Source organism: Loxodonta africana, chromosome 11, assembly GCF_030014295.1.
Source record: "Loxodonta africana isolate mLoxAfr1 chromosome 11, mLoxAfr1.hap2, whole genome shotgun sequence".
Classification (NCBI taxonomy): Eukaryota; Metazoa; Chordata; class Mammalia; order Proboscidea; family Elephantidae; genus Loxodonta; species Loxodonta africana.
This window is the reverse complement of record NC_087352.1, coordinates 11,920,112-11,947,335: the sequence shown is the minus strand read 5'-3', so window position 1 is coordinate 11,947,335 and position 27,224 is coordinate 11,920,112. Positions and strand designations below refer to the sequence as shown.

The window sequence follows — 27,224 nt, the reverse complement described above, 5'->3', positions numbered from 1 at the left end:
GGTTGTGGCGAGGGGAAGACCTTGAGGCCCCAGAGCTCTTTTGGAATGGATGTTCTTGAAATAACTGTTGAGTTTAGGATCTTGAGTTGAAATATGGTGGTGGTTCTAGAGTTGTGTTTTGAATCAGTGATCTGGAGCTGAGTTGGAGGGTAAAGGGGAAGGTTCCAGAATGCTGGGTTTAGGGTTGTAGAATAGAGTTGGTTTTGAGTATGAAGTTTCTGGTTGGAGTGAGGATTCCCAGTTTTAGTTCTGGAGTGGAATTTTGGGTCAGCATGGTTCTGGGACTGGATTGGGGGTGAGGTAAGTGTTCCAAGGCTGAATTTGGAAATGAAGTTCTGGGAAGAGAGATCTTAGTTGAGTTTTGGATGAGGGTTCTGGAACTGCAGTGGTGAAGAAGGTTCCAGGCTTGGACTTTGGGTGAGGTGAGAGTTAGCATGGGAATACGGGTGAACGCTAGTGAGCTGAGTGGTGATCGTGGGGCTACATTTGTGATGAAAGTGAAGAAGAAATTTAGAGTTTGCCGAAGTGTCCGGAGCTTAAATAGGGGTGAGGGTACTGGAATAGGAATTTAGGGAAAGATGTCTGAGGTAGGTTGGGGTGAAGATTGAAAGTTATTTTAATCAGGAGCTGAGGCTGGGATGCAGCTGAAGATTCCAAGGCTGGGTTTGGAGGTGAGGGCTCTGGACTGAGCGTGAGTGTGAGAATTTGGAAATGGTTGGCTGGAGGCCAGGGGGATCCAGAAGGGGCTGGTGTGAGGGGAGGGGTCCGGAAGGAATTGGTGTGAGGGAAGGGATGTGGAGGGGGCTGGTGCGAAGATAGGGGGCTGGTACTAGGGGAGGGGTGTGGAGGGGGCTGTGAGGGCAGGGATGTGGAGGGGCTGGTGCGAGGGGTGGGGGCTGGTACGAGGGGAGGGGCCTGGAGGGGACCAAGGGGTTCCAGAGCTGAGTGTAGAACGAGGGTTCTTGGGGATTGTGACTGAGGCCGGTCCCTGCCCGGGAGAGGGGTTGGGTGGGGTACACATCGGGGCTGGGTGTGTGTCTGGCGCCGAGGACCCCATGTACCTGTCCACTCCTCTGTCCCCAGGCGGAAGCACGTGGCGGCGCTCCTCGACATCCGGGGCCTTCGCAACGCGGCTGCCCGCCATGAGATCCTGGCTGTGGCCCGGGACTTGGAACTGTCCGAGGGGGGCGCCCTGGCAACCCCTCGAGACCGCGCCTTCTTCGCAGACATCCCGGTGCCCCGCCCGCCTTTCTGCCTCGGCCTCCCACTCCTCCTGGGCCGCCTTCCGCTCTCCCGGCTGTCCAGGCCCAGGCTGGCCTGTCTGCCCCGGCCTCGACCTACGTCTCCAGCACGACCCCGGGACCAGCTCTGAGACGCCCCCAGGTCCCCTCCACCTCAGTGCCCCCCATCTTTGCTGCTGACAAACTGTCCTTCCTGTAGGCCCCACTCCTGACTCCCCGTCTGGGACCACAGACCCCTGGAATGGAAAGATCCTTTGGGATCTTCTCACCCATTCCCAAACTCAGAAGGGAAACTGAGGCCAGAGGGGACAAGGACTTGCCCAAGGCCACACAGCTAGTTCCCAGCGCCTCCTCCCCCGAGCTTGGAGGGGTGGGGTGGTATTTGGAAGGTTCCACAAAAATATCCCAGCCCTCCTTCCCCCTCACCTCAAGGTCTGGCCCAAATCCAGTGTATTAAGAAATGTACGATACTTAGAATAAAGAGGTTTCTATTTAACACAAGGAAGGGCCGAGTCCCGAGTGTGTGGGGGGAGGAAGGACGGGGGCAGGGCCAAGGGCTTCTCAAGGCCGGGCTGGGGGCCAGCTCCTGGGGGCTGAGTGAGCCACTGTTGGGGCCAGGAGGCCAGGCCTTCTCATTCGCACCGAGTCCCCGGGCTGTGTGACTCCGCGGCAGGTCCTTGGCCGCTCTGAGCAAGGGTCTCTCATCCTGGCAACTCCAAAGTGCCTCTTGGTCTTTTCCGGGCTTGTCGACTCCACCTTGGCCCGCCCTGCCATCCATCCTCAGCCGGGAAGCCGCGTCAAGAGAGGAAGGAGGTGGGGGGCAGGGCGGCGGCATCCAGGGCGCCCTCCTGGGTTGACGCAGGAAAGTCTCAGGGTGGGAAAAAGCCCAGCCTCTCAACCCCAGCCCCGCCGGATCCTGGTCCCCACGGAGATGTTGAGGTCACCTCCCTGCTGACTCCTGCCCCTCCGGCCTGCTGGACAGCGCATGACGGATGCTTCCTGACATGGGTTTTTTTTCTTTCTGAGAAGTCGGAAGGAGGAGGCAGCCAGCGGTCAGGGTTGCGGCTGGGGTTGGAACCTCATGCACGTTTGAACTCGGGAAGGTGGAGACGCAGGACTCTTGGAGCCCGAGGGCTGTGTGACCCTGGGCAAGCAGCTGCCTCTCCCTGTGGAATTGTTTAAGGGCTCTTTGCCCAGGTCGAGGTAGGATGTACAGAAGCCATACCCGTCTCATTGCTGTTGTTAGCTGCCTTGGAATCACCCAACTCCTGGCGACCCCACGCACAAGGGAGCTAAATGCTGCCTGGTCCTGCGACATCCCCATGATCGGTTGCAGACGGGACAGTTGTGATCCATAGGGTTTTCATTGGTGCTTTTCTGAAGTAGATCACCACGCCTTTCTTCCTAGTCTTAGTCTGCAAGCTCCTCTGCAACCTGTTCAGCATCATGACGACACACAAGCCTCCAGTGACAGACAGGTCATGGTTGCACATGAGGTGCATTGGCTGGGAATCGAACTGCGGCCTCCTGCACCGAAGGGGAAAATTCTACCACTCAGCCCCCCTAAAACTACTCCCACACTATTCAAGGCCATTGATATCTAGGGGAGGAGTCTGAGGAATCAGCAACATGTTGCAATATGTAGGCATTTAATTAAACTGGAATTAACCTCAGTTTGGCCCTGTTCTTTTCAGACATTGGTGTCCCCATCTTTTCCCATAAAATTTACCAGTTTATTTTTAAGCGTACAATTCAACAGCATTAATTATATTCCCATTATGCAACCATCATCACTCTTCCAGAACATTTTTATCACCACAAAGAGAAACTCTGTAGCCATTATGTGTTCACTCCCCATTCCTTCCTCCCCTCAGCCCCTGATAACCTCTAATCTACTTTCTGACTCTATGAATTTGCCTGTTCTAGATAGTTCACGGAAACCCTGGTGGCGTAATGGTTCAGAACGATGGCTGCCAACCAAAGGGTTGGCAGTTTGCATCCACCAGACGCTCCTTGCAAACCATATGGGGCAATTCTACTCTGTCCTATAGGGTCCTTATGAGTTGGAATCAATTCCCCCTGCAATACCTGTCCTTTTCTGTCTGGCTTATTTCACTTAGTGTCATGCTTGCAAGATTCATCCATGTCATAACAGACATCAGAGCTTCATTTCTCTTTGTGACTGAATAATCTCCATTGTGTGGAGACACAAACTTTTCTTTATTCATTCTTCTGTTGATGGACAGTTGGGTTGTTTCCATTTTTTTGGCTATTGTGAAGTATGCCGCAGTGAACATTGGTGTACGAGTATCTGTCTGAGTCCCTGCTTTCAGTTCTTTTGGGCATATATCAAGGAGTGGAATTATTGGGTCATGTGGTAATTCTCTGTTTAATTTTTTGAGAAACCGCCAAACTGTTTTCCACAGCGGCTGCTGTTACCCCTATTTTTCAAAACAGTTTATTGAGATATAATTCACATATCATACAGTTCACTCATTTAATGTGTACAACTCAACGGCCCTTAATACACAGAGTTGTGTAAGCATCGCCACAATCAACGTTAGAACATTTTCATTACCCCCAAAAGAACCCCTGCACCCCTTAATCAGCGCCCTCCAACTCCAATGCATTTCAAGCTAAGTGGCAGACATCGGAACATTTTCCTGAAATTATTCACCTGCATATCATTAACTAGAGTTCAATATTTGCTAATGGTCTTTTGTTGTTGTTGCCTTTAAGTCACACTTAGAAAAGACTTACTTAGAAAGACGCTCCCACTTCCAAGGCAGAAAGGAATTCACCCAGGTATTCTTCTGGTCCTTGTGTGTTTCCTTTTTTACATAGAAGTTTCTAATTAATTTGGAGTTTATGTTGGTGCATGTGAGAAGTGTTTCCAATTTTATATTTTGACCCCTCTCTTTTTAAATTATTTTTGAGATATAGTTCACATACCCTAAAGTTCCACCCTTAAAAAATTGTACAAACCAGTGGCTTTTAGTACTGTATTTCCACAAAGTTAGATGGATTGACACAGTGGCTGCCAACAATGGGCTCAAGCAGAGCAAGGATTGTGAGGATGGCGCAGGACTGGGCAATGTTTCGTTCTGTTGACTTGTACATAGGGTTGCTAGGAGTGGGAAGCCACTCGATGGCACCTAACATAACATAACATTCACAAAGCTGTGCAACTATCACAGCTACAATTATATATACATATATATATATATATTTCTTTTTTTCCTCCAAATGGTTATGTAGTTGTCTTGGTGCCACATGTCAAAAACTCCATCTTTCTGCCAGAGGTTTTATCACTAAGTGTCCAGGTTAGTTCAGGAGTCCGATTCTGTTCCAATGGTCTGCCTGCCCTTTTATTCCAATGTGTAGGGCATCTTTGTTCACATCGCCAACATCCCTCGGCCAGGATTCTGGAAAGAGGAGTGGACAGGCAGCGACCGCGCCTGCCTCACTCCCTCTCCACAGCCTTTTTCTTGCCACTAAGCCAGGCCACCAATAGAGGCATAAGCTTGACTCCCCATCTACTGCAAGTAAGCCAAGTGGGCACGAGAGACAGCAGGAAACTCTAGGAAGGAAAAGTGCCACGGATCAGTACCCACTCACTCTTGGGCATCTCAGCCCTTCCCCTCTACCCCAGCCCAGGGTGGGGGCCTCTCTCTCCTCCTGAGGATCAGTGGACTTAGACCTGGAAATGTCCCCCCAGTCCTCTGCCTGTGAAGGCCCCATGAAGTCACCTGCACCGCGTGACTGAGGCACCCAGAGGTGTGGGAGGACAGGCCAAGGGTGTGCACCGCCTGCCTAGCCCAGTCTTCGGGACTCTCCACCAGCAATCCGGTTTGGAGGCGACGGTTCATATTTGTGGAGACAACAGCAGGGCTCACCGTCTGCAGGAACGAGGGAGTAAAAGAAAGGACCTCCCTTCCAGCCTGAGCCCCCGCCCCATTCCCGGAATCTCACTCGCTGCCATCCCACGAGGGTCTTAGGGCTACCGCCTGAGGCCCCGCCCCCGTGAGACCACGCCCCCGAGCACCTCCCCACTGGAACCCTGAATCACCGTCCTCTAGGGGACCCCGCCCCCTGTGCGCCCCGGCCCCAGCAGCCTCACTGTCTCTAAGCTCCCAACCCCCTCCCCTTGGATCGCTAAGCCCCTTCTGAGCCCGGCACCTGCACAATGACCCCCTCAGACAAGTACTCTGCGGCCACCGCCAAGGAGAAGTTTCGCACAAAGACCTGTGGAGGAAGAGAGAGACGTAGGGTCCCAGGACGGAGAGCCCCACCCAAGCTGAACCTCGCGCCCCACGGACTCCCTCACCCACCCCTCTCCCTGTTTGAGAACACCTCGAGGTTCCAGAAGACCTCCAGGCTCAAGGCCAAACTCCTGACAGTTGAGTGCCTCCTCGTTCTAAACCCTCCCCTATTCCCGCACACCCAGTCTCTATTAGAATAGACGCCAGTCTCTTAATTCCCTCGCCTCCTTCCAGCCTCCAGGTGTTTGCTAGCTCCAGGCTGTTCTCTAGATTCCCGGTCTCTGCTTCTTTAAAAAAAAAAAAGTTCTGGCTTTCCCCACTGGGCTGTGCCCCAGATTTCCGTCTGACCTATGAATAGGCCCAGACTTAAGTGGCACTTAACCCCCCTATTCAAGAGTTTTTCACCATGACCTTCAATGCCTGAGGAGGGCGCTAACGGAGGGATTTCATGCCTGGGCAGCACAGCCCGGACCTGTGGAGTCTGGGTACCTTAGTGGCCGAATAGACTGCTAGGAATGGGTTGGGGCGGCTTTCAGACAGAGAAGAGACGTTGATGATGATGCCTCGGCGCCTGGAGGAGCAAGAAGTGGTTGGAAGGTAGTGACTGTCCGGGGGAGGAAAGGGTCCAAGGCGTTTCCCCAGCCCCATCCCTTAGGCGAAGCCCTGAGACGCTCAGAGGGACAGGGAAGAGTTGGAAACGTGAGTGGGGCAGCTGGAGAAAGGAAAAAGCCTGGAGGTTGGAAGAGAAAGAAGCTGGCTCATACCTGGAGACCATTTGGGGCAGGATAATTCGAGTCATCTGGGGAGAAGAGTAGGGAGACCCTGTCTTCCCCTTTCCAATCCTCTCCTCCCTCCTTATCAGATCCACCCCTACTCCTCTAGCTTCCTCCGTGCCGGTGCTGAGGGTGCTGGGGGCCACCCTGCATGCTCAGGATGACCTCAGACCCACTGCTCCTGGCCCAGCCTCACCTGGAGCACCGACATCATGTTGCAGTTCACAATATCCGAGAGCCTCTGGGGAAGAAAAGGGACCCAATCACTCCCTCCCTTCATCAGCCCTACCTACAACTCCCACATTTTCTCATTTTGTAGCTTATATTTTTACACAGAATCTATTTATTTTTAAATTTTATTTATTTATTTTGTTGAGAATATACACAGCAAAACATAGGCCAATTCAACAGTTTCTACCTGTGCAATTCAGTGACATTGATGACATTCTTCTAGTTGTACATCTATTCTCACCCTCCTTTTCTGAGTTGTTCTTACCCCATTAACAAAAACTCATTTTTAAGAGAACCCATTTTTTAAAAGTAGCACCTCCTGGAATTTTTTTTTTTTTTTTTTTAGTTTTAATAATCTATTTAATTGAATATACCTTTAATATTACCATGTTTGCATGGTGCCATGGATTAAATTGTGTCCCCCAAAAATGTGTGTATCAGTTTGGCTGGGCCATGATTCCTGGTATTGTGTGACTGTCCACCATTTTGTCATCTGATGTGATTTTCCTTTGTGTTGTAAATCCCGTCTCTATGATGTTAATGAGGGGGAATGGGTGGCAGTCGGGTTGATGACCTACTGCCATCAAGTCAATTCCTACTCATAGCGACCTTATAGGACAGAGTAGAACTGCCCCATAGAGTTTCCAAGGAGTGCCTGGTGGATTTGAACTGCCGACCTTTTGGTTAGCAGCTGTAGCACTTAACAACTAAGCCACCAGGGTTTGGATGTATCTTGAGCCAGTTTCTTTTGGGATATAAAAGTGAGAAGGGAGTGGAGAGACAGGGGGACCTCATGCCACCAGGAAAGCAGTGCCAGGAGCAGGACGCATCCTTTGGACCTGGGGTTCCCACGCGGAGAAGGTCCTAGTTCAGGGGAAGATTTATGACAAGGACCTTCCTCCAGACAGAAAGCCTTCCCCTGGAGCTGATGCCCTGAATTTGGACTTCTAGGCTACTTTACTGTGAGGAAATAAATTTCTGTTTGTTAAAGCCATCCGCTTGTGGTATTTCTGTTATAGCAACACTAGAAAACTAAAACACATGGAATGAAATTTTTTTATTAATATTGTGTGAGTGCAAGTTTACACAGCAAATTAGGTTCCCATTTGACAGGTTCTAAAGGAATTGTTTTTTGAGTCAGAATCGACTCGACCGCACTGGGTTTTTTGTTTTGGGTTTAAAGGAATTGTTCCGTGACATTATACATTTTTTACAATGTGTCAGCATTCTCTTTAATTGTGTTCTTGTTGTTCCATTTCCAGTGATTTAGTTCCCCTGCCCCTTCTCTTCTTTGCATAAGAGTAACTGTTGACCTTTTAGTAGCTTTTTTCCTAGAATTTAAGTGCACACACCTTTTTGGCCCAGCAACTTCACTGGTAGAAATCTGTTTCTTTGTAAGATACTCACATATGTGGGAAATGAATACAATACGTTCAAAAAGATTCCTTGAAAAACTGTTGTTGTTATTGTGTGCCGTTGAGTCGATCGTATATCCCTCCTTTTCAGTTCTTTTAAAATTTCTCTCAGCAATGTTTTATGGTTTTTTGTAAGGAAAGGTCTTGCATATCTTCTGTCAGATTTATTTCTAGGTATCTGATGTCTCTTACTACTATCATAAATGTTATCCTTTTTTTAAAGAATTACTTTATGATTATTCATTGCTAGTTTATAGCTATAAAATTCACTGTCTTGATTAATAAATTCTTCCTGATTTTCTATATATACAGTCCTGTCATCTGCAAATAATGACAATTGTATTTCTTAACAATTGTATTCCTTAGCAATTTTATTTCTTAACAATTAACAAGTGCAGCCTGTTTCCTAGCCTTATAAATATGATTTGCTTTTTTACCTGGTTCCACTGGCTAGCATCTCCTGTAAAATGCTGAATAGGAGTGGTCTGTCTTAGTCACCTAGTGCTGCTGTAACAGAAATACCACAAGTGGATGGCTTTAACAAAGAGAAGTTTATCCTCTCACAGTCCAGTAGGCTAGAAGTCTGAATTCAGGGCACCAGCTGCAAGGAAGACTTTCTCTGTCAGCTCTGGAGGAAAGTCCTTGTCATCAGTCTTTCCTTGGTCTGGGAGCACCTCAGTACAGAAACCTCAGGTCCAAAGGACGCGCTCTGCTCCCAGCACTGCTTTCTTGGTGGTATGAGGTCCCCTTGTCTCTCTGCTCACTTCTCTCTTTTATGTCTCAAAGAGATTGGCTTAAGACATTATCTAATATTGTAGATCTCATCAATACAACTGCTGCTAATCCATTTTATTACATCATGGTGATGAGAATTACCACACAGGGAAATCACATCAGATGATAAAATGGTAAACAATTGTACACTCATACAAGGGAATCATGACCTAGCCAAGTTGACAGATATTTTGGGGAGAATCAATTCAGTCCACGACAAGGTCGTAGCAGACTTCCTTGTCTTGTTCCCAATCTCATAGGAACAGCGTTCAACATTTCACCATTAGGTATGATGCTTGTTGCTAGTTCTTTGTAGTTTGCTTGTCAGATTAACACTTTCCTTCTATTCCTAATTAAAAAATTAAATAATGGACATATGTTCATTCTTAACAAATACTTTTTCTGTATCTTTACAGATAATCATATGAGGTTTCTCCCTTTTTTTCTGTTAATGTGATGAATTATATAGATTGATTTTTAGATACTGAACTATCCTTGCATTCCTGGAATACAGCTCACTTAGTTATGATGTGTAATTCTTCTTATATATCACAGAGCTTTCTTAGCTAATTATTTTGTTTAGGATGTTTGCATTTATATTACTGAACAACATTGATCTCTAATTATCCTTTCCTGTAATTTCCTTGTCAAGGTTTGGTATTATGATCATATGCCTCGGAAAATGTGGACCCTTTTTCTAGCCTTTGGAACAGTTTGGAAAAGATTGGTATTATTTTTTTTGATAGGTTCTTTTTTAATTGTGGTATAATATGCATAACAAAATGTACCATCAGAACCACTTTAAAGTGCAAAATTCTGTGACATTAAGTACATTCATATTGCTGTGTAACCATGACCACTATTTCCAGAACACGTTTATCAGCCAAAACAGAAACTCTATACCCATTAAACAACAACTTTCCATTCTCCCTTCCTCCAACCCATAGTAACTGCTATTCTACTTTCTGTCTCTATGAATTTGCCTCTTCTAGCTAGATACCTTATATAAGTGGAGTCAGACAATATTTGTCCTTTTGTGTTTGGCTTATTTCACTCAACATCATGTTTCCAAAGTTCATCCATGCTGTAGCATGCATTTGAATTTTATTTAAAAAACAAACTTTTTTCTGTTTTGCTGATGTTTAGTAATACTAGCTAACATTATATCTAATAATAATAGCTAATATTTATTAAGCACACAACCAAAGTTTATGTGCATTATGCCATTTATGTGCCTTATTCCATTCCACTCTCATAACAATCCTATGAAGCCAACAAAAATATTTATTCCTATTTTATGGATGGAAAACTGAGTATCAGAAAGATGAAGTCATTTACCCAAAGTCACACAACTGATTAAAAAAAAGAACTAAAAATTCTACCATCCAAGTCTCCTTTCTCAGGAGATTACTAAAGGGTATGCTTCAACAACATGAAGGAGTAAACCAAAACATGCTATGACCTGTGACAGAGGAAACAGGGGCTCCCTGGAATGAAGGTGAAGGGAGGTCCCAAGATTCCTGCCACAGAAGGCAACCAGTCTAGACAGAAGCAGGACAGAAAACCTTTGGAGAGATTTCCAAGATGAAATTGGTTACTCGGGAGATTAGGCCAGGTGATCTTCCTCTGAAAGGTCACAGCCTTGAAAACCCTATGGAGCATAGGGTCACCATGAGTTGGAATCGACTTGAAGCCAACTAACTACAACAAATATAATGTAATCATATTGTATGATTTTGTTTATATGAAATGTCCAGAATAGATAAATCCACAGAGACAGAAAGTAGATCATGGTTGCTAATGGATATGGGCTGTGTGTGTGTGTGTGTGTGTGTGTGTGGAGGGGGTGATAAAAATATTCTGGAATTAGATAGTGGTGGATGCACAATTCTTTGAATATACTAAAAACCACTGAATTCTACACTTTAAAAGGGAGAACTTTGTGGTATATCTCAATAAAGCTGTTACAAAAAAAACAAACACACACACACAAAGATGAAGTTGGTTAGAATAGCTGATACGGTTGGACATTTTTTGGATTATAGCTTGATGTAACGAGAAGGGCATGGAAACCCATAACAATGAAAAATATCAAGACAATTACTAACTCCAGGGAGAATAAAAAGTTGTTCAAGAAAGGAAAAGTAATCATACTCCACTACATGGCTTAGCTCTGAACAGTGTTTTCATATTCCCTTGCAGCCACATCTATGAAATACCACACCGATGGATGGAAGGCCTGAAAGGGTGTGTGTTTGTGATGGAGGGCACAGGCGTATGTGAATGAGAAATGATCCCACTGCAGGGAAACCAAAACCAAATCCATTACCCTTGAGTCCAATCCAACCCAGAGCAACCCTACAAGACAGAGTGGAACTGCCCCATAGGGTTTCAGAGGTGTGGCTGGTGGATTCGAACTGCCAACCTTTTGTTTAGCAGCTGAGCTCTTAACCACTGCCCCACCAGGGCTCTCTATTGTGGGTAGTCACTAGATACTGGCCAAGACTGAAAAAAAAAAAAACAACACCATTAGGCCAATTGACTGGATTGTCCCATGAAGCCATGACCTTAAACCATCAAACCAAAATAACTAATCCCATGAGGTGCTAAGTGTGCCTAAGTGGTATCAATAGCTGCACTTTTTTTTCTTTAATTGTTTTGAGAGTAGGTTGTATTTTATATGGTTAAGTGTCTTTGAAATAAAATTTCAACAGTTTAGAATTTTTGAAAACCTATGACCAGGTTGATTTTTTTTTTTTTTCTAACATGGTAAATCCTGTTTTAGAGATGTTAGAAATTAATAGTAAAGCTCTGGAATGATTTGTTAGCACTGTTTTTAAGAGCTGTTGTTTCTGCACTTCCATGGGCTATTTATGAAGAGTCATTTCCAACTAAGCGGATAAGTTAATTACAAATAACTTTATTCTTTAAAGCTATTTTCTAAGGGTGTATGCTGGTAAATACATGTTATGAATTACATTGTGTCCCCCTAAAATGTGTGTTAACTTGGCTAGGCCATGATTCCCAGTATTGTGTGATTGCCCATCATTTTGTCATCTGATGTGATTTTCCCGTGTGTTGTAAATCCTGCCTCTATGATATTAATAAGGCAGGATTAGAGGCAGTTGTGTTAATGGGCAGGACTCAATCTATAAGATTAGGTTGTGTTTTAAGCCAATCTCTTTTGAGATACAAAAGTGGGAAGTGAGCAGAGCAACAGGGTGGCCTTATACCACCAAGAAACGAGAGCCGGGAGCAGAGCATGTTCTTTGGATCTGGTGTCCCTGTGCTGAGAAGCTGCTAGACAGGGGGAGATTGATGACAAGGACCTTCCTCCAGAACCGACAGAGAGAGATAGGATTCCCCTGGAGTTGTTGCCCTGAATTCGGACTCCTAGCCTTCTAAACTGACAGAATAAACTTCTGTTTGTTAAAGCCAAAAAAAAAAAAAAAGATGGACACTATAAACATTATTTAAATGTATGAGGCTATATTTCTTAAAAGGTTGAAAGTAGTAGCCTCTAGAATAATAGCTTCCAACCAGTTGTGATTTTGCTCCCCAAGGGACGATTTTGGTTGCCACAACTAAAGGGGGGAGTGCTATCGGCATTTTGTGGGTGGAGAACAGGAATCCTGCTAAACTTCCTAAAATGCACAGGACAGTTCCCACAACAAAGAATCATCTAGGCCCAAATGTCAGTAGTGCTGAGGTGGGGAAACCCTGCCCTAGGGAACAGGAAATGGAAACAGGGGCATACTATTTTCTTTAACAAGCCTTATAGAAACATTTGACTCTTTAAGTGTAACTTTAGTTCAAAAAATAAACACTAGAGAAAAGGATATTTAATTAGTCAAAAGGGATCAGCTGTTGAGAGAGGTACAGCGACCATGTGACATCCATTGGAAGAAGTGTGGACATATGTGCACAGGTGATGAAGAGAAAAGAAGCTGTGAGCTCAAGAATGGTCCCAAATAGCAAGCCAGTCAATTGACATAGTACAGTTCATAAAGTTGATGCTGTATATCCTAGTTTGGTGAGTAGTCCCTGGGGTCTAAGATACAAATATTGGTCTCTATTAATCTGGAGCAAAAGAGAAGGAAGGAAACTAGAGAGTCAGAGAAGGAACTGGACTACAGGACAAAAGGTCTCCGTGAACCACAGCCTCCTCTACCTTGAGATCAGAAGAACTAGATAGTGCCAGCTACCGCTACCAAAGGTTCTGATCAGGGTCACAGTAGACGGATCCTGATAGAAAGGGAGAAAAATGTGCAACTAAACTTCAAATTCTCGTAGAATCTAGATTTAATGGACCTAATGAGACTAGAGGAATTCCCAAGACTATTGCTCTGAGATAGTCTTTAAATCTTGAACCAGAACTATGCCCTGAAGTCACCCTTAACAGGTTAGCTCAAAATGAAAGAATGTCACCCTTGAGTAATGCTCTCTTTTTAAAAATTATCCGTATACAACTCCCACCAATCGATTGAGTAGACTACGCAAATAAGGTGCTTTTAGCCCAGCAGGGGGATTGGACAGCTTGCAAATAATGCAACAGTTATTTTAAAGCATAGATGGGAAGGTTGAGGGGCAGTGAGACTAATTTAAAGGGAAAGGAACAACTAGAACTGAAATAATGAGAACTTCGACACAATGTAAAGAATGTAACCAATGTCACTGAATATTATGTGTAGAAATTGATAAATGGGAAGCTGTTTTGCTGTGTATACTTTCACCAAAAACACAATAAAGTATTTTTTAAATTTTAACTAGAAGAAGGGTGATCCCAAATAAAACCAAAAACAAACAAACCCACTGCCGTCGAGTAGATTCCGACTAGAGTCGATTCCCACTCATAGCGACCCTATAGGACAGAGTAGAACTGCCTCGTAGAGTTTCCAAGGAGCGCCTGGCGGATTCGAACTGAAGACCTTTTGGTTAGCAGCCGTAGCACTTAACCACTACACCACCACGGTTTCCAAATAAAAACGTGTAAATCTATATGTTCCAGATGGCAGGCACTGGTCTCCCATGAGGGTAACTCCTTGAAGTGGAATATAAAAGGGCAGAACCATTAGGGGGCACTGAGCCTGTGCTAATGGTGGTGGAATAATTTGGAAAAGGATAGCGATAAGGGTTGCACAATATGAAGAATGCAATCAGTGTCACCGAATTGTACACGTGGAAATTGTTGAATTGGTGGTCTTTTTGTGTATATTTCCACTGCAATTTTTAAAAAAAGGGTAGGCTCAGGCCCATCCTGAACAGTTGTACCGGTTAGGCACTGCAGAAGGGCGCCCCATCAAAAGGGCCCTCATTTGCACCACAGACGTCATAAATTTGTAGCTTCTGAAACAATTTTCCTGCAGAAGGCGATGGACTACCCGGTCCTAACAAAGTCAGTGTATTGTGCCGGTTTTCCAACAGAGGGCAGCAAAAAGTCAGAGGAAGAGGCGCCACCGGCAGGCTAATGCCGGGTTTCACTCACCTTGGCTGGGTCCTCGACGTCGAGCATTTTCCAAAAGCCCTCATCATAAAGCATGCCCACATTGTTCACTGAACGAGAGGACACACACATGGCTTGTGTCACTCTGACAGTCCCAAGGAAACTGGACAGGGTCAGAGGGAGGGCCCGCGGGGTCGGGGTGAGTTGAGCGTGGGGGTAGTTGAGGGGGGGGCTCCCGAGAGCAGGCGAGGACATACCGAGTACTCCAATCTCCAGGCCCTTCAGTCCTTCCTCAATGGCTCCGTAGATCTCCAAGCCCCCGGTGAAGTCGGCCTGGATGACTCGTGTCAAGGTGCCATGAAGCCGTTCTGGTGGGGAGGGTGCAAGGCCAAGCCAGACCCATAGCTGCAGTCCAGTCCCACCCCTGCTTCGCCCCTGTCCCCACCCAGCACCTGTCCCTGTACCTTCCCTGGGTGCACCCCCAATCAGCCCCGTCCAGCCCTGACCATGCCCCCCCCCACCAGTCCAGCCCCAACTGCTGCCCCAGCCCCGGCCCTGGAGCTTTCCCAGCCCAAGCTCCTGGGTCTCACCTATCTCCTTTGCCTCCTGTTCCAATTTGTTCAGGTTTCGACTGATGAGGACGATGTTCAGGCCTCTCTTGGCGAGCTACAGGGGATTGATTGATTCATTCATGCATACACGCAACAAACTGCAATGCCATGGATCGTTTTTATATGGCCTTTCTTGTTAAGGCTGTGTAACTCCCACCAAATGATTGGGCGGAACTACGCAAATGAGGTGTTTTTTGGCCCACCAAGGGCATTGGACAGCTTGCTAATAATGCAAATAAGGTGCATGGAACCCTTGTGGGGGTGGTTGTTGTTATTAGGTGCCGTTGAGTCTGTTCCGACTCATAGCGACCCTACGCACAACAGAAGGAAACACTGCCTGGTCCTGATCCTCACAATCGTTGTTATGCTCGAGCTCATTGTTGCAGCCGCTGTGTCAATGCACCTCGTTGAGGGTCTTCCTCTTTTCCGCTGACCCTGTACTCTGCCAAGCATGATGTCCCGCTCCAGGGACTGATCCCTCCTGACAACATCTAAAGTATGTAAGATGCAGTCTCGCCATCCTTGCTTCTAAGGGGCATTCTGGTTGTACTTCTTCCAAGACAGATTTGTTCATTCCTTTGGCAGTCCACGGTATATCCAACATTCTTTGCCAACACCACAATTCAAAGGCATCAATTCTTCTTTGGTCTTCCTTATTCATTGTCCAGCTTTCACATGCATATGATGGGATTGAAAATACCATGGCTTGGGTCAGGTGCACCTCAGCCTTCAAGGGGGGGGGGACATGCAAATAAGGTGTATGGAACTCTAACGAGGGGTTTGGTCAGTTTTGCCATCCTCCTAGGATTGGAAGAGAGCCAATTCCAGAGCAGAGGGGGACCTCACTACCACCAAGAAAGAAGAGCGGGGAGTGGAACTTGTTCTTTGGAATCTGGGTCCCTGAGCTGAGAACCCCTTAGACCCAAGAAACAGCTGTAACACCAGAGATGGCGCAAGACGTCGAGAAGCAGCAGCAAGTGCCACAGACAACCGGTAGCAGCAGAGTCAGCCTGAGATGGTAGGTACAGTGGGCTTCCTGGTCGACGGGGCAAGAAAGCTGAGGGTCTTTGAGCTGGGGCTTACTGGAGGAGTGAGGTGCCTCTGGGCACTTACCAGTGGAGCTAAAGAGCTTTGTAACATTTGCCAGAGCAGGGCAGAGGCCAGGCCGAGAGACCGAGGGACCGAGAGAGGCCTGCCTGTGCGCACGGCTAGGAGGCTGTTCTAATGGAAGATCTGTATCCTGAGTCGTTTCTGATCCTGAATTGTAACCTGTTACTTCCCTAATAAACCCAATAACTGTAAGTAAGGTCCTTGAGTTCTGTGTGGCTATTAAAATGAATTATCAAACTCAGCAGAGAATTAGAGAGTGCCGTGGGAGGGACAGCTGGTGTCAGAGTTGGTAAAAGGTTGGAGAGAGGAGGTACGTCTGCCCTCCGCCTCACAGGAATCAGCCTTGGGCTGTTGATGCTGATGGTGATTCTCCCCTCTCCTGAACTTAGAGATCAGATGTCCCAATACGCCATTTTTACGCAAAGATTTACTGAATGCTGACTGAGGTCACACGGCGTTGCAGGCACCGTGGATAGAGAAGCGAGCAAAAGAGAAAAGCAAAAGCCTGCCCTCAGGGAGCCTGTATTCTGGAGATAAAGTATTCCAGGTAGAAGGAGCAGCAGTGCAAAGGTCCTGGTGGCATCTGAGAGGACAGCATGGGGTCCAAGGGTACACTGAGTGAAGTGTTCAATTGTATATGAGCTCAGCGAGGTGACGGGGGCCAGGTTATAGGGCCTTGCATGTCCCAGTACAGGCTTCGGCTTTAATCCTCAGTGATATCGGCATCCATTACTTTGGGTATCCCTTCCTTCCCTCCTTCTCTCCTTCCCTCCTTCCTTGCTTCTCTGCTTCCTTCCTTCCCTCCTTCTCTCCTTCCCTCCTTTCTTGCTTCTCTGCTTCCTTCCTTCCTTCCCTCCCTCCCTCCCTCTTTCCTTCCTTCCTTCCATCCTTCTTTCCTTCATACGTTCATTCAAAACGTGGTTACTGAGCACCTGCTCTTTGCTAGGTGGTACTGGGAACACAGGGTGACTGTGACAGACCCAGTCCAGCCCCTCCCTCGTCCTGAGTCCCAGTGTCACTCCCACCTACCCTCTACTCAGCAGCCAGTGGGGTCTTTCTAAAGCACAAACCTGCCTCTACCTCTCTCCTGCTCAGAACCTGCCATGGCTCCCGAGTGTCCTTGGGACAGAAGCACACTCTGTCCTGCATGGTTGGGCCTGAGACTCATGCCCCCACTCCTCTATGGAAAGCCTGGCACAGCAGACTGTCCATCCAGCCCCCACAAGTGCCCCCTTCCTGCCTCCGGGCCTTTGATGTGCAGCCCCTTCAGCCCCAAATGTCCTTCCCCTGGAAACAGAGGAGTAGCAAATGCTTGTGGAATGGGTGGCCCATCAACTGGGTGCATTTTTGGTGCAGGTCTGACCCTCTCAACCTCCTCTCACAGGGTGACAGGATCTGTGGAACTGAGCACCCATCAGGCATCTGAGCGGTTGAGGCTGTGTCATAGTGTGAAGGGATGTTATGGATTGAATTGTGTCCCCCCAAATTATGTATTGTAAATCCTAATCCATGAAAGAAGTGAAGAAAAAATTCAAGGCTCGAGTTGCAATATCAAAGAATACTATGTGCATATATTGAACAAGGCAGGAAGCATCAAAAGAAGATGGAAGGAATACACAGAGTCACTGAACCAAAAAGAATTGGCTGATGTTCAACCATTTCAGGAGGTAGCATATGATCAGGAACCAAGGGTACTAAAGGAAGAGGCCCAAGCTGCACTGAAAAACAAGGCTGTAGGAATTGACAGAATCCAATGGAGATGTTTCAAAAAACAGATGAAGCGCTGGAGGTGCTCACTCTTCCTCGCCAAGAAATTTGGAAAAGAGCTATCTGGCCAACCTACTGGAAGAGCTCCATATTTGTGCCTGCTCCAAGGAAAGGTGACCCAACTGAATGTGGAAATTATCATACAATATCATTAATATCACACCCAAGTAAAATTTTGCTGAAGGTCATTCAAAAGTTGTTGCAGCAGTGTATCAGCAGAGAACTGCCAGAAATTCAAGCCAGATTCAGAAGAGGATGTGGAACGAGGAATATCATTACTGATGTCAGATGGATCCTGGTTGAAAGCAGAGAGTACCAGAAAGATATTTACATGTATTTTATTGACTATGCAAAGGCATTTGACTGTGTGGACCATAACAAAATTATGGATAACATTGCGAACAATGGGAATTCCAGAACACTTAATCATGCCCGTGTGGAACCTGTACATAGACCAAGAGGCAGTCATTTGAACAGAACAAGGGGATACCGAGTGGTTTAAAGTCAGGAAAGGCGTGCATCAGGGTTGTATCCTTTCACCATACTTATTTAATCTATATGCTGAGCAGATAATCTGCGAAGCTGGACTATATGAAGAAGAACAGGGCATCAGGACTGGAGGAAGACTCATTAACAAATTGCAATATGCAGATAACACAACCTTGTTTGCTGAAAGTGAAGAGGACTTGAGGCACTTATGAGGATTAGACTGGACTATGAGACATAAAATGATACTGGTGAGGAGTGTGCTTCTTAGTTGAAGTGGACACATGAGACTATGTGGGCAGCTCCTGTCCAGAGGCGAGAGGAGAAGGCAGAGAGGGACAGGAGCTGGTTGAATGGACACAGGAAATACAGGGTGGAGAGGAGGCGTGTGCTGTCACATTGTAGGGAGAGCAACTAGGGCCACATAACAGTTTTTGTGTGAGACACTGACTTGAATTGTAAACTTTCACTTAAAATACAATAAAAAAAAAATGACTCAGCACAGAAAATTAACGGAACAAAGAAACTGTCAACACCACAGAAGAAAATACATGAAAATGACAGCATTAAATTCATAAAAATATCTATTAATAATTACACTGAATGTAAATAGACTAAATGTACCAAAAAAGAGAGATAGTGGCAGAATGGATTAAAAAAACATGATCCATCTGTATACTGCCTACAAGAGACATGCCTTAGACTCAAAAACAGAAAAAACTAAAACTCAAAGGGTGGAAACAAATCACCAATTTCACATGGAAAGGGAAGAGGCCCCAGATAACTAAAGCATTACTGAAGAAGAAGAACAAAGTGGGAAGCCTCACACTACCTGGTTTTAGAACCTATTATACTGCCACGGTAGTCAAAACAGCCTGGTACTGGTACAACAACAGACTGGTACAACAATAGACCAATGGAACAGAAGTGAGAAGCCAGACCTAAACTCATCCACCAGGGATATCATTGCTGATGTCAGATGGATCCTGGCTGAAAGCAGAAATACCAGAAAGATGTTCACCTGTGTTTTATTGACTATGGTAAGGCATTCGACTTGTGGATCATAATAAATTACGGATAACATTGTGGAGAATGGGAATTCTGGAACACTTGATTGTGTTCATGAGGAACCTGTACATGGATCAATTGTGAGGGTGGCACAGGACCGGGCAGTGTTTCGTTCTGTTGTGCATAGTGTCGCTATGAGTCGGAACCAACTCGAAGGCACCTAACAATAACAACATAAGCAGCTGATATTTGACAAAAGCCCAAGCTCCGTTAAATGGGGAAAAGACAGTTTCTTTAACAAATGGTGCTGGCATAACTGGATATCCATCTGCAAAAAAATGAAACAAGCCCCGTACCTCACACCATGTACAAAAACCAACTCAAAATGGATCAAAGACCTAAATATAAAATCCAAAACAATAAAGTTTATGGAAGAAAAAAAATAGGGACAACGCTAGGAGCCCTCATACCTGGCATAAATAGTATATGACCCATACCTAACGATGTACAGACACCAGAAGAGAAACTAGATAACTGGGAGTTCCTAAAAATCCAACTTACACTCATCAAAAGATTTCACCAAAAGAGTAAAAAGAGAACCTACAGACGGGGAAAAAATTTTTGGCTACGACATATCTGATAAGGGTCTAATCTCTAAAATTTACCAGATGCTGCAACACCTCAACAACAAAAAGACAACCCAATTAAAAAAATGGGAAAAGGGTATGAACAGACGCTTCACCAAAGAAGACATTCAGGTGGCTAACAGATACATGAGGAGAGGCTGACGGTCATTAGCCATTGTTGTTGTTGTTGTTAGGTGCTGTCAAGTCAGTTCTGACTCATAGCGACCTTATGTAGAACAGAATGAAACACTGCCCAGTCCTCTACCATGCCCACAATCGTTGTTATGCCTGAGCCCATTATTGCAGCCACTGTGTCAATCTCTCTCTTTGAGGGTCTTCTTCTTTTTCATTGACCCTCTACCAAGCATGATGTCTTTCTCCATGGTCTGATCTCTCCTGACAACACGTCCAAAGTATGTAAGATGTAGTCTCAGCATCCTTTCTTCTAAGGAGCATTCTGGTTGTACTTCTTCCAAGACAGATTTGTTCATTCCTTTGGCAGTCCATGGTATATTCAATATTTTTCACCAGCACCACAATTCAAAGGCTTCAATTCTTCTTTGGTCTTCCTTATTCATCGTCCAGCTTTCACATGCATATGATGTGATTGAAAATACCATGGCTTGGTTCAGATGCACCTTAGTCCTCAAGGTGACATATTTGCTTTTCAACACTTTAAAGAGGTCTTTCACAGCAGATTTACCCAATGCAATGCATCATTTGATTTCTTGACTGCTGCTGCATCTTACATACTTTGGACATGTTATCAGGAGGGATCAGTCCCTGGAGAAGGACATCATGCTTGGCAGAGTACAGGGTCAGTGGAAAAGAGGAAGACCCTCAATGAGGTGGACTGACACAGTGGCTGCAACAATGAGCTCAACCATAACAACGATTGTAAGGATGGCTCAGGACTGGGCAGTGTTTCGTTCTGTTGTGCATAAGGTCGCTACGAGTCGGAACCGACTCGACAGCACCTAACAACAACAACAAGCTTCCATGGGTGTTGATTCTGAATCCAAGTCATGCTATTAACAAGGTTTTCACTGGCTAAACCTTTTCAGAAGTAGACTGCTGAGCCCTTCTTCCTAGTCTGTTTTAGTCTGGAAGCTCAGCTGAAACCTGTCTGCCATGGGTGACCCTGCTGGTATCTGAATACTGGTGGCATAGCTTCCAGCATCACAGCAACACGCTAGCTCCCACAGTATGACATACTGACAGAAATGTGGGGGCATTAGCCATTAGAGAAATGCAAATCAAAAGCACAATGACATACCATTGCACCCCAACAAGGCTGGCACTAAACCAGAAAACACAAAATAATAAATGTTGGAGAGGCTGTGGAGAGACTGGAACAGTTATGCACTGCTGGTGGGAATGTAGAATGGTACAACCACTTTGAAAAATCATCCTTCCTTAAGAAGCTAGAAATAGAAGTACCATACAATCCAGCAATCCCACTCCTTGGAATATATCCTAGAGAAATAAGAGCCTTCACACAAATAGATATACGCACACCCATGACCATTGCAGCACTGTTCACAATTGCAAAAAGATGGAAACAACCTAGGTGCCCATCCACAGTTGAATGGGTAAACAAATTATGATAGGTACACACAATGGAATACTGTGCAATGATAAAGAATAATGATGAGTCCATGAAACATCTCACAACATGCACGAATCTGTACGCTGAGTGAAATTAGTCAGTTGCAAAAGAACACATATTGTATGAGACCACTATTATAAGAACTCAAGAAAAGGTTTAAACGCAGAAGAAAGCATTCTTTGTTGGATATGAGGGTGGGGAGAGAAGGTGTCATGGATTGAGTTGTGTCTCCAAAAAATATCTGTCAACTTAGCTGGGCCATGAGTCCCCATATTGTGTGATTGTCCACCATTTTATGCGATTTCCCTATGTGTTGTAAATCCTATCACTATGATGAAATGAGATGGATTAGTGGCAGTTATATTGATAAGATATATAAGATTAGAAGGTGTTTTAAGCCAATCTCTTTGAGATACAAAAGAGAGAAGTGAGCAGAGAGACAGGGGGACCTCATACCACCAAGAAAGCAGCCCCAGCAGCAGAGTGTGTCCTTTGGACCTGAGGTTCCTGTGCTGAGATGATCCCAGACCAAGGGAAGACTGATAACAAGGACCTTCCTCCAAGAGAGAGAAAGCCTTCCACCTGGAGCTGGCACCCTGAATTCAGACTTCTAGCCCACTGGACTGTGAGAGAATAAACTCCTCTTTGTTAAAGCCATCCACTTGTGGTATTTCTGTTATAGCAGCACTAGATGACTGAGACAGAAGGGAAGGGGAATTCACTAACTTGATAGTAGACAAGAATCATTGTAGGTGAAGGGAAGGACAACACACAATACAGAGGAAGTCAGCACAACTGGGGCAAAGCAAAAGCTAAGAAATTTCCTGAACACAGCCAAACACTTTGAGGGACAGAGTAGCTGGGGCTGGGGCCATAGTTTTGGGGGACATATAGGTCAACAAACATAACAAAATTTGTTAAGAAAATGTTCTGCATCCCACTTCGGTGTGTGGCATGTGAGGTCTTAAAAGCTAGCAAGCGGCCATCTAAGATGCATCAATTGGTCCCAACCTACGTGGAGCAAAGGCAAATGAAGAACACCAAAGACACAAGGAAAATATTAGCCCAAGAGACAAAAGGTCCACATAAACCAGTGACTCCATCGCTCTGAGACCAGAAGAGCTAGATGGTACCTGGCTACCACTGATGACCACCCTGACAGGTAACACAACAGAAAGTCCCAGACAGAGCCAGAGAAAAGTGTGGAGCAGAGCTCAAATTCATGTAAAAGGACCAGACTTAATGGTCTGACAAAGACTGGAGGAATCCCTGAAACAAGGTCCCCTGGACGCTCTGTTAACCCAGAACCAAAACCATTCCCAAAGCCCACTCTTCAGACAAAGATTAGACAGGACTGTAAAACATAAAATAATACTCATGAAGGGTGTGCTTCTTAGTTAACCAGAGACCAAATGGGTGGCTCCTGTCCAGAGGCAGGATAGAGGGCAGGAAGGGACAGGAACTGGTTGAATGCACACAAGAAGCCTGGGGTGGAAAGGGGGAGTGTGCTGTCACATTGCAGGGATTGCAACTAATGTCACATAACAATTTGTATATAAATTTTTGTATGAGAAATTAACTTGAGCTGTAAGCTTTCACCTAAAGCACAATTTAAAAAAAAGTTTATTAGTGGTTACTAGAGGTAGGGGGCGGGGGAAACGGGGTTATTGTTAATGGAGTACTGACTTCCGGTTTATAGTGATGGAAAGATTGCACTGATTAAGAGTAGGACTGGTGGCATAGTGGTTAAGAGCTATGGCTGCTAACCAAAAGGCTGGCAGTTCAAATCCACCAGGCGCTCCTTGAGAACTCTGTGGGGCAGTTCTACTCTGTCCATAGGGTCGCTATGAGTCGGAATCGACTCGACGGCAACAGGTCATTAATGTAATTGCTGTCAATAAACTGTACACCTGTAAAACTTTGAATAGACAAAAGTGGTGTGATAAGTATATTTACAATAGTGACAGGAAAAACAAAGAGTAGAGCTGCTGAGGTTGCTTATGCACAACCAAACACCTCATGGGAGGTGTAGGATCACGTTTCATAGGACATCCCGGTTAATTGGGATGTTTGATGCTTCTATTCCAGGCAGTGCTTGGGGGCTTAAAAGCCTGCAAGCAGCCATCCAAGGTACAACAATTGGGCTCTATTCACTTGGAGCAACAGAGGAAGAAGGAGAGTCAGGAATAGGTGGGGGAAATGGAATGTGTAGTTAACTGCCTCCATGAACAACTGCCCCCTTTGCCATGAGCCAAGAAGAACTGGATGGTGTCCGGCTACCATTACTGAACATTTTAATAAAATATTTTATAGAAGAATCCTGATCAAAAGGGGGAAAATGCAGAACAGAATTTCAAATTTTCATGAGCTCCAGACTTTTTGGAGCCATTGAGCTGAATGAACCCCTGAAACTATTGCCCTGATATAATCTTGAAACCTTACACCAAAAATGTCCCCTGAATTCTTCTTAAAACCAGACAATAGTTTAGCCTTGAGCATTATGCTCTTTTAAGATTTATCTATATGGGATTGAACTGACAACAGCATCTTGAAAGTTTTGACAAGAAATGTAGGGGGCAGTGAGTTTATGCTAATGGGGGAGGAAGAACTCAGAAAAGGAGGATGAGAACAGCTGTACAACTTGAAGAATGTAATCAATGTCACTGGATTTTACATATAGGAATTGATGAATTGGTGTGTTCTGCTGTGTATATTCTCAACAACAATGAAAAAAATATGTATATATGCATATATAAAACAAAACCCAAACCCATTGCTACTGAGTGGATTCTGACTCATAGTGACCCTACAGGACAGAGTAGAACTGCCCCATAGGGTTTTGAGGGAGTGCCTGGTGGATTAAAACTCTTGACCTTTTGGTTTGCAGCCATAGCTCTTAACCACTAGGCCACCAGGGCTCCATATAGTCAATCTATGACACCTTCTCTCCCCATCCTCATAACCATCAAACAATGCTTTCTTCTGTGTTTAAACCTCTTCTTGGGTTCTTATAATAGTGGTCTCATATAATATGTGTTTTTTGCAACTGACTAATTTCACTCAGCTTAATGCCCTCCAGATTCATCCATGTTATGAGATGTTTCACGGATTCATCACATTATTCTTTATATATATACAGCCTTGGAAACACTATGGGGCAGTTTTACTCTGTCCTATAGGGTCTCTATGAGTTGGCATCTACTCAGTGGCAACAGGTTTGGTTTTTTATCATTTGGCACAGAGTCCCTGGGTGGCGCAGACGGTTAAGTGCTCTACTACTAACCGGAAGTTGGAGGTCCAGACCTACCCAGAGGTGCCTCGGAAGATTGTTGTTACTGTTACTGCTAGGTGCCAAGTCGAGTCAGTTCAAACTCATAGCAACCGTAAGTACAACAGAACGGAACACTGCCTGGTCCTGCACCATCCTCACAATCGTTGTTATGCTTGAGCCCCTTGTTGCAGCCACTATGTCAATCCATCTCGTTGAGAGTCTTCCTTTCTTTCGCTGACCCTCTACTTTACCAAGCATGATAACCCAATGCACTGCCATCAAGTTGATTCGGACTCATAGCTACCCTAGAGGACAGAGTAGAACTGCCCCACAGGGTTTCCAAGGAGTAGGTGGAGGATTTGAGCTGCTGACCTTTTGGTTAGCAGCCAAGCTCTTAACCGCTATGCCAACAGTGCTCCACCAAGCATGACAGGCTTGGCAATTTGCTTCCAACAGGTCACAGCCTTGAAAACCCTATGGAGCACAGTTCTATTCTGCATACATGGGGTCTCCCCAAGGACAATTAACAACAACCTTTGACACTGTGGATTTGATTTATTGATCTTGTTTACATCTGTTTCCCTAAGGGCAGGGTCTTTTTTTGTTTTTAATCTGTTTTGTTCACTGTTGTATCCCCAACATCTGGAACCATGATAACAAAAAAAAAAAAAAAAAAAGTTGCTGTAGAGCCGATTTCAACTCTACTGTACTCTGCACTCCATAGGGTTTTCACGGCTGTGACCATCTGAAGCAGATTGCCGGGACTTTCTTCCAAGGCACCTTTGAACCACTAACCTTTCAGGTAGGTTCAAACAGCCAACCTTTGGGCTAGTAGTCCAGCTCTTAAACATTTGCAACACCCAGGGACCATCACAGGTGGTCAGTAAATACATTTTGAATGGCTGAGGAAGGAGAACCCAAAAAAAACCCCATTGCTGTGGAGTGGATTCCTACTCAGAGCGACCCTATAGGACAGAGCAGAACTGTCCCACAGGGTTTCCAAGGAGTGCCTGGTGGGCTGAAACTGGCAACCTTTTGATTAGCAGCCCTAGCTCTTAACCACTACCCACGAGGAAGGAGAGGGGGCGGTAAGAGCACAGTGTAAGTCTGTGACTCCAGCCTGGGGGGCAGGGGGAAGGTTAGCTGGAGGAGAGGACGTCCGAAGCAGCCAGACAGACCGCAGAAAAAAGTAGCAGTCTAGTAGGAGCGGCTGATAGGCCAACAAATCCCAGAAGTTACCACCAACCACAAGGCTCCAATGCGAGGTTCCAAAGCTCAGCTCACCTCATGTGCGTAGGCCTTGCCTATGCCGTCGGTGGCTCCGGTAACGGCTGGAGGAGAAAAAAAGGAGCGGGGTGGGGGTGGGGGGAGTGAGGGGGGTTGGCGGTGTAGGGGTGTGGGGGTCGGTGTGGGGGGCACAGCGTGAGAGGGTGGGGGGTGAGGAGGTGTCGGTGATGGGGGTGAAGGGGCGGGTGGTGGGGATGGGGGTAGGGAGGGTGGGGGGTGAGGGGTGAGAGGGTGGAAGTGGGGGGGGATGACCTCCTCTCTTGGAGACCTTGCTCAGGTGCTTCTCCAGCCCGAGGGGGAGCTGTGCCTGGACTTAACCTCAGCTCGGCCCAGGTCTATCCCTCGCCGTCTCTTTTCCCTCCCCTCCCCCCACCCCCAGCCCTTCTGGCGCCTTTTCTGGGTCCAGGACCCCTTCCCACACCTGGTCCACTCACCTGTATAGGTTCAGGTTTGGGAGCTTCATGCCTCCCTTGCCCGGGTGCCCTCGTTCTTCATCGCTCTTGCTTCCTGGAGCCTCCCTCCCTGCCCCTGCCCAAATGGGTGACCCTCACCTTTCATCTGTCCTCGTCCCTGCATCCCCCACCCGTACCTGCGGGACGCGGAGCCCTCACCTGCCCAGGCTCCGTGCGCTCGGAGCCAAGCGGCGTCCCGGCGGACTGAGGGCAGCAGGTAGACATAGACTGCGCGGCCCGCCCCCCACACCGCCCTCAGCATCAGCCACGCGGCGGTGAGGGCGCCCAGCACGCCCAGCGCATCCCACCACGCCACCATCGCAGCTGCCGCGGGTTGCTACTGAGCCGGCCTCAAGTCTGAAGGTTGCCTTTAGGAACCGGTATTTCAGCACTGCGGGACCCGCCTGCGCCCCGCCCCTTACTCTAGCCGTGTTCGGGGCCCTGTTCTAAGCCACAACCCACGTTTGTCAGCCGGTGCACCGCTCTCCATGGAGCTTATCTGGCCGGACGTTGACCCAGGTCAAGGTCCAGATGCACGGCCCTCCAAAAGGCGCCCTTTGTTTGGGTCGCTGAACACAGCTAACCGGGGGCCTGATTTGATACTACCAATTAGAAGGTTCTAGTTGACCTTCCAAACTAAGATAGACGAGGAAGAAAAACCTAGTGGTCTACTTCTGAAAAGAATGAGCCAGTGAAAACCTGATTAATAGCAGCAGAACACTGTTTGATATAGTGCCAGAAGATTGTTACTGGGTAGAAACCCCAGGTTCTTGTTTGGCATGACTCCTGTTGGCCAATAAACCAAAGACCGAGGTGGGAGAACAAGAAAGGCACCTTTATTTTGTTGTACGAGGAAGT

General features: G+C 46.3%; 2 protein-coding genes across 2 annotated transcripts in view; one reads left to right on the top strand and one right to left on the bottom strand.

Moving 5' to 3' along the window:
- Positions 1-4,467, top strand: part of EXOC3L2 (exocyst complex component 3 like 2) — a 38,637-nt gene extending 34,170 nt beyond the window's left edge. Inside the window, exon 12 of the mRNA XM_064293808.1 lies at positions 1,084-4,467. Coding sequence (XP_064149878.1) covers positions 1,084-1,372 — 289 coding nt within the window. The 3' untranslated portion in view covers positions 1,373-4,467. The remainder of the gene's footprint in view (positions 1-1,083) is intronic.
- LOC111749606 (very-long-chain 3-oxoacyl-CoA reductase-like) lies at positions 4,278-26,685 on the bottom strand. Its single transcript, XM_064293809.1, has 11 exons — positions 26,526-26,685; positions 25,912-25,958; positions 14,730-14,805; positions 14,397-14,507; positions 14,182-14,249; positions 6,473-6,517; positions 6,268-6,302; positions 5,993-6,074; positions 5,421-5,486; positions 4,991-5,140; positions 4,278-4,821 (listed from the first exon to the last, which is right to left on the bottom strand). Exons 1-11 carry the CDS (start codon positions 26,683-26,685, stop codon positions 4,705-4,707), a joined length of 957 nt encoding a protein of 318 aa, XP_064149879.1. The 3' UTR covers positions 4,278-4,704.
- Between the last annotated feature and the right edge of the window lie 539 nt (positions 26,686-27,224).

What these genes read in the sequence shown, in the direction of transcription:
- LOC111749606 (XM_064293809.1), bottom strand. Translation starts at nt 26,685, where the DNA reads ATGGTGGCGTGGTGGGATGCGCTGGGCGTGCTGGGCGCCCTCACCGCC. An exon ending in CAGTCTATTCGGCCACTAAG is followed by an intron (nt 5,487 to 5,992) that starts GTACCCAGACTC and finishes CTTCCTCCACAG; the next exon opens with GTCTTTGTGCGAAACTTCTC. An exon ending in GCCTCAGTCACGCGGTGCAG is followed by an intron (nt 4,822 to 4,990) that starts GTGACTTCATGG and finishes TTTCCTTCCTAG; the next exon opens with AGTTTCCTGCTGTCTCTCGT.